The sequence below is a fragment of the Acomys minous genome, assembly GCF_964271855.1.
Source record: "Acomys minous genome assembly, chromosome: 4".
NCBI lineage: Eukaryota > Metazoa > Chordata > Mammalia > Rodentia > Muridae > Acomys > Acomys minous.
In genome coordinates, this window is record NC_140486.1 from 6503469 (window position 1) to 6510842 (window position 7374).

A 7374-nucleotide genomic window follows, 5' to 3' on the forward strand; every position below is an offset into this window, starting at 1 on the left:
GTTTTAAACCCTTATATGCCATCTACTACAAATTCTTTAGGTTAGAAGAAAAATGACCGTAAAAGCAATTACCACAAAAACAGATAAAACCTTGTTACATCAGGATTATTGATTACTTGTGCTTGTCTAAGCATTATTTAAATCTATGTCCTCCATGCAGCAGTATTTTATGACATGGGTTAAGGTTAACAGGGTCCAAGGGGTTGCTGCAGGGTTATTGTTTACATGTCTCTCCATTAAGACTACATCTAATTAATCATGTTTCAGCTGTGAGTTCATTGAAAGTTTAAGGTAATAATTTTTGTTTGTCCTAGTGGACACTGAGACTTGACCTAGAGGAAAGTTTACTTTAGTCGTAAATCTGCCTGAAGCCCATCTTCTCCCTAGTTCAGTTTATGTGTTGGTGACAAGTGAAGAATTACAGAGTTCCTAGCAGTTTTTTGCTATTCTGCAGGAGTGGCTTGAAGTTATTTGAATCAAATCAATAATTCTATAAATTCATTATCAGGAATCATAAAAACATCAATTTGTTTAAACAGCATTATTTTATGAGAGTACATCTTCATTTTGGTTCTGCAAGAAACCTGCCCAATATAGTGAAGCAGTTACATCGGAGCACCAGCAGGGAGGACTTTTGCCATGTTAGATACTGAGAGCAGTAGTGACGAGCATTGAAAGGCAGCAAGAAGCAACCTAGAGACAAAGTCCCTGGGGCCTTCGTTTTACCAGGGCTCACTCGCTGTAGACTGTGCAGAATGGTGGGCCATCTCCAGGAGGCTCACTTGCCTGTGCCAGGCCCATTCCTGGCTTCTGGCACTATGGTGCAATACTGTACCTTCTATATTGAACTGGGAACAACATTTTAGAGTTTTTTGTTTTTTTGTTTGTTTGTTTGTTTTGTCCAGGAAAACATTGAACTTGATGTGGTTGCCTCGTACCCTCTAATGTACATCAATGGTGCACGATAATACAATGTTGTCATTTTGGGGCAAAAAATACTCTTGACTGAGAGGGGCTTGAGACCTTAGCACACATGTCCTGAAAAGGACGTCACGTGGACTGAGCCAGGGAGAAGGTCCCTCCGTGCCTTTGCTTCTAATGTGCCTGTCCTGCTCTTCAGTGCTGCTCCAGCCAGGCCAGTGGTCTGGGCTGGAACTGACTCTCCTCCCTGTGCTGTTCTTGCCTGTGAGGGCAGGAGCTCCCTAATTGTCCTAGCCCTGATAAATTAGCCGAGCTCTTAACCACGCAGGAGTGGAGAGTGTCCTGCCACTGTGTTTTGTAGCAGATGCAGCAGGCTCTAATAGGGTTACCAGTTACCTCCCGGCTCAAGATGGCTGGTGCAGTTGCGCTGGCCTGCTCTGGTTTTTACTTAGTCGAGCCAGGTACCAGCTTGGGCATTCTGGGGAAAAGGCTAGTTTTGGCTTTGCTAAGACATCAGCAGAGCCTAGCTGCCATGCATGTGGACTACTCCCCACCAGATGAGTGCTTTGAGGGGCTGTGCAGCTAGCGAGGGCCTGCCTGCCATGTCTCCTCCACTGGAGGCTGCTGATAAAGGGCCTGGCATCACTGCCCTCAGTCGCAGGATCAGGCAGAAACTTTTTAGTTTTGGAATTTCACCTGAGGACACTGAAGTAAATCCTCATTTGCAGTGCGTGGTCACTAAAGAGAAGGAATAGGACCTCTCAGCTTGTAGTCAGAGCAGTAGCATTGGGCCGGGCTGTTCAGGAACTGTGTGTGGGGCTTTGTGGGAAGGGAACCTAATACCATAGCTAGAAGCTGCCAGGCAGAGCAATGGGAAGAGCGTGTAGGCAAAAGGGAGGAGCCACACATCACCACAGGACCCCAGCGTTTGAGGGGAGTCGCTCTCAGGAGGCAGGACCACCATGGCTTGCCGAGAGAGACCATGGGGTCTGGTGGGCAACTCTCAGATGCAACCTTCACCTGAAAGCAGTTGAGCAGTATTTTAGAGATTAGGGAAATCATTTTGTTCAAGTCACATGTGTTCTGCTTCTGAATTTGGGTACTAACTCACTGAGGAAGGTCTCACTTTGTCTCAGCATCCTGTTAACCAACACTTGGCTGGTGACAGCAGGAGGATGTCACTGAGTCACTGTGGTGTGAGTAACTGTGTGCTCTGCTGCCGTGTGCAGTCTTGAGGATGACACTGACAGGCTGGCCTTGTGCACACAGGGGAGCGGCCGTTCCACTGCACTCTGTGTGAGAAAGCCTTCAACCAGAAGAGCGCACTGCAGGTGCACATGAAGAAGCACACTGGCGAGCGGCCCTACCGCTGCGACTACTGTGTCATGGGCTTCACCCAGAAGAGCAACATGAAGCTGCACATGAAGCGAGCACACAGCTTTGTGGGTAAGAGCTCCATCTCAGAAGAGCCACAGTTTCACATGGCTCGGTCCCAAGTGTTACTGTTTCACAGTGGCCATGCACCATAGTTGCCGTAAGGACTGCGGTTTACCAGGGGAGCTGAGCAGAGATGAAGCCTGTGCTGCTTTCCCTGTTCCTTCTCTTTAACTGCTTTCTCCTGAGACAGAGTTGAACTGTGTAGCCCAGGCTGGCTCAAATGGACTTTTCCTTCCTTAGCTCCTGAGTGCCGGGATCTCAGTCTTGTGCTACCCGGCTTCACACGCAGCTGTCTATTGTCTGTCGTAAGCAGTGATCAGGGCCTAGCAGCACGGGCAGCTTGACTGTCCGTCTTCAGTATTTCTGGGGCCCTTTGTGAGGGACATGAGGGACACCCTGGCTTCCATTCTGTGTCCTTGGTGCCAGCCACACAAGCTCTGCTTCTCTGTGGCTTGCAAGTATGGATGCCATCAGAATTGGGTTACAGCTGTGAACAGCTGCCTGCCCTGCTTGAGGTTCTCCTTTGGCCCTCATAGTGGCATGGCGGCCGTGTTGTGTTATTCAAGAGCAAGTCATTCAGGCCGGCTGGCACTGGTGGCGGGAGCTACGCAAAGCAGGAGTGTGTGATATGAAACTCCAGTCAAGTCCTGGGTGAGCAGCCAGGTTTACACTGTGCACGTTAGACTCATTTAGTTGTAAGATAATAGGGGGTTCTGGTGAAGATAGTCGCCTTTGTGTGGTCACTGAGCTTGTGCCCAGACTGCGCCCAAGCAGTAGAACTCCGAGCTGTGGAAGGAAGGTCTCGCTTCCCAGCTGTGCCTGCAAGTTGTTAGAGGAGGTGGCTGTGGTGTGAGTGTCATTAGAAGGTGTTTGTCACTGATTGTGAGTGATATATCCCTCAGGGTGTGAGTGTCCGCATCACAGTGGCTGTGACCAACAGAATTTATTTGTACCTACGATTCAGTATCTGTTTATTGTATACAGCTAGGCCCAGGTTCCAGCCCTGGCATCACAAGTTGAAAGATGGTTTACCTGGCTCAGATGATTTCATTTCACTGAGAGGGAAAGCAAAGCTTCTCTTGATTCCCATATGCTCTTAGTTAAATGTACACGTGGCCTGCTTCCGAGATCTGAGGTCTACTTTCTCTTTGCTTCTTCAGGAACCTTGCAGGCAACCGCTGTGGTGCAGGAACAGGATGGGGACGAGCTAAGGACCCTCCACTTAGAGGAAGTGGTGCAGGAGGCAGCGGGTGAATGGCAGACCCTAACCAATGTGTTCTGATGCTGTAAAAAGAGGCTAAGAGCATCCGTGAAGCTACATTTGTGAAGATCAGAGCATTCAGAGTTTCTGTTTTTAAAACTTCAAGTGTTAAAAATCTACCACAGTAGTTTTTTAGCTTAACTTATTTGAAGAATCATTGTCATTTAAAAACTAACAGGAAACTCAGACAAGTACAAAGGCACTGTCTCATTTGTCTACAGATCACAGAACCTGGACACTCCCATGGGCAGCTTGACTTTCTCATGGCTGGTGTGTGTCCTTAGCAGATAAACTGGATCTGAGTATCATTGCAGTGCGATAGCAAAAGACAAGTTAACACGGAAAAACACACGTATGATAGTGCATGAAGCTCAGAAGCGGTGCCATCACACAGGGATGTTTTTCCACTTCTTACTCTGCATTTTGATAATGGTAACAATCAGTTCTTTTTAACCCATTCTTATGTTAACGTAACTGAGCCTTGAGAGATGGCCGGACCAGTTCTCTCTCCATCACAGATGCTGAGTCCCTAGGTAGAGAAGAACACAGGATCCGGCTGGTGACAGCAGGGCCATGGAGGAAATCTGATCTGCAGGCAAGGACAGCTGTTCACATGGATGTCCACACGCTTGCTGCATGGATCTGTCTGGTCACATGTGTTAGGTCACTGCAGAAGCACAAGCCATACCCTGTGAGCAGGAAGTGACCGAGTTAAGGGACAGGTAGCTGTCCCGATCCACCTCAGTAAAGTTATCTGTATTTTTAAGGCTAAGGACCCACAAGAACCCTGCGACTTTTCTCCTTATGCATACGGAGGTGTGTTTTCATTTCAGGGAATTCTTTAGTGTCATCAGCAGTGCCACATGAGACACATCCCAAACCAAATCCTCCTGCGCTGGGCAGTGTGTGCGCCTCAGCATTCCAAAGACAGAAGGGTCCCCACTTCATATCAATTCCCTTGATGCTATTTATATGTCCTGTTTGTAAATACCTGTGTACATAGGCAGACATGTGGGCCTCCGTGTGGCTGAGGAGTGTATTTTGTAAATAGAAGCACGAGTCCTCCTCACAGAGCACATCTGCAGCCACTCCCTGGTGCACCTCAGACCCGGGTCCTGTTCATTCTGTTAATAAATGGATATCTTTTTCACTGTAACATAAAACTGGGCTCTATTATTTTTTTCTGGAAAAAAAATGCCTTTATTTTCTCTCATTGCCTCCTTGGTTTCAGAAGAGAGCAGTTTTATTATAAATTTTATGTGGACTTGTTTGCTGTGGGTCCTGAAGAGCGACATTTCACTGTCACTGTGAGAGGGCGTCTTTTGATTTTGTTCACTTTTGTCATCTGTATATAAGTAATATTGACAGTGACATAAAAACTTTTGTTATGTGAAAATATTTAAGTCAGAGAACTGTTAAATATTATTACTTTTTTCCAAACTGATTTGTGTATTGTATATTTTTTTAAGAAGAAAAAAAGCCTTACTTGACTTCTTGTGATACTGGACTTAAAAACCCAATGCTCCCTGAATGTCAGTGTGTACACCCGGCTGTGGTAGTGTTTTCAGAATAATTGTAATTGTGCGAGAGTTTTAAAGTCTCTGCTATTAATGCACTTTTTTCTTTTATAATTTTGTATTAAAGTATTTTAGAAATATTAATTAATTTTAGTGAACGGATATCCCCCAAATTGAAATTATTGGATTTAAAGTTTTTTTGTTCTTGCTGGGTTATTTATTTTCCTTTCAGCATTAAATGTCATCTCAGGACATCTGTAACGAGGCGGGCTGCTTCCTGACTGTGTAGTGATGCAGGGTGTAACTGTGCAGTTATTAACTATGTAAGGAAGACCTCACCAGGTGAACCAGAAGCCTGCTTTTATTTTGGTTAAAGAAAAGAGAATATACCAATAGTCAATTTTGTATCTCTTCTCAATTTATTAGCAAACAAACATGACATGTGTGTATTTTGATTTACTTCCTTACCATCAAAGCTGCTTCTTTACCAACATTCCTTGAAAAGACAAGGTTTTGAGAAGGTAACTCACTTGAATATTGTGGTTTACAGGTTGATCTCTGTATTTTAATGTTTGAAATGCTGTTTTAGGAAAGTTGTTTCTAGCCTCATGTGTAACCAGGGTTTTGAGGATAGAGAACTGTATTTTTAGAACTCTATATAACATATTTGTTTTGAAATAACTAAATGCAAAATGACATTAGGAAATGTGGTGTATGTGTGTTTTTTTTTTTTAAATCATGTTTCAGATAGACTAGTTGGGTGGGGAATAAAATTTCAATTCAGGTATTTTTAGCAGAATAAAAAATATAATGATATTTCTTTTACCTACGTGAAGTCCAGACAATGCATATCCTCCTTGGTGTTTTGAGCTGACAGTCGGATATGCCCTTGACAGAACATCCTGTGCCTGGCGTGCCTTGGGTGCCTTGAGTGCCACGTGTTCCTCCAGCTCCAGCTCCATGGAGCCGCTTGTCCCTGGAGGAGGTTCCTGCTTGGAAGAAGAACAGCGAAGCAGGTTCCTGAAGGCAGATGCTGTCGTCGTAAGATGAGTTCAGCTGAGGAGGCTGAGGGAGCATAGAGGCTGGCACGGACAGAGCCACAGAAGTCCAGAGACCAAGGTGGACATGTGATGTGAACACCTGGAGTCCTTGTCAGGCCAGGGTGCTTCTGTGGCAGCATGAGGCAACTGAGGAGGGGAGTAGCGTGCTTTAGGAGACCAAAGGGGCTCCCCAGAAATGGCTTCCATTGTGAAGTGCCGTGTGGTGAGCAGCATGCACCAGAAAATACATATTGGCTTGTATGCCCTTCACACCATGTTTAAGGAAATTTGAATTCTGTTCCTCTGAATTCTCACCACACAGATGTATGTACGTAGCATGTTATAACGTATATATCTGTAGGCCTGCTCTCAGGTTCTGTGCCAAGGGATATCTCATGCCTCCTCGCATGAGGGTTTTCTCTCAAGCCTATTTCAAAACCCCCAGCCCCACACCAAGAGTGACCACAGGGCCTGGCGCTGCTGACTCCTGACACAGTGCATAGCTCCTCTTCTTCTGCCCCTGGTCTATAGTCATGTGATGTAGGTAAAATTCATGTAACTTGGAGCAAAGTCTTAAGTGGGCTATGGTTGCAAACACTCGCAATCCCAACATTTGGGAAATGGAGGCAGGAAGATCAGAACCTCAGTCAACCTCTACCACATAGCATGTCCCAGGCCAGCCTGGGCTACCTGAGACCAAACCAAAAGCCAAGTAAAGCAAAATTTCAAAATAACTACTCACAATAGCCCAATTTACTGTCAGTTTGTTTGGGGGTTCTATTCCCCCCTCCCCCAATGAAATAACTTGAAATCTGGTTACATCCTCTTTGCTGTCTAAAAGTTAGAGGTACATAGTTCACAGGAAGCCGGCTGCCTGCACACCCCTGGCAGTGTGAGAGTCAGCCACTGCTGCGCTGGCGGCCTCTTCCCCAGGCATGGTTACCCTGGCTGCACAGGCACTGCGGTCCTTTTTTGTATGGACTGGATGGTATAGATCTGTTAATATGTCAGGAGCAATAGGCAGAATTCAGACAACCGTGCTATTCAATCTTTTCTATGTGTAGCACTTACGGCATGAAGACTTTTGTACCAAGATTTGTATATTTGACAGGTTCAAAAATGCCGTAGTGATTGTTCTTCAGCCACCACTAAGAAAATTCAAAGTTAATTTTTTAATTTACAGAAACGTTCTCTTTTT

The 7374-nt window shown here is 45.5% G+C and overlaps 1 protein-coding gene across 5 annotated transcripts in view; it reads left to right on the forward strand.

Annotated features, from left to right (window-relative positions):
- The window catches only part of ZNF236 (zinc finger protein 236), an 88226-nt gene extending 82384 nt beyond the window's left edge, over positions 1-5842 (forward strand). For all 5 annotated transcript variants that reach the window (XM_084780661.1, XM_084780659.1, XM_084780660.1 and 2 more), the window contains 2 exons: positions 2191-2367; positions 3519-5842. In XM_084780661.1, coding sequence (XP_084636787.1) covers positions 2191-2367; positions 3519-3640 — 299 coding nt within the window. In that variant the 3' untranslated portion in view covers positions 3641-5842. The remainder of the gene's footprint in view (positions 1-2190; positions 2368-3518) is intronic.
- The last annotated feature ends 1532 nt before the right edge of the window (positions 5843-7374 follow it).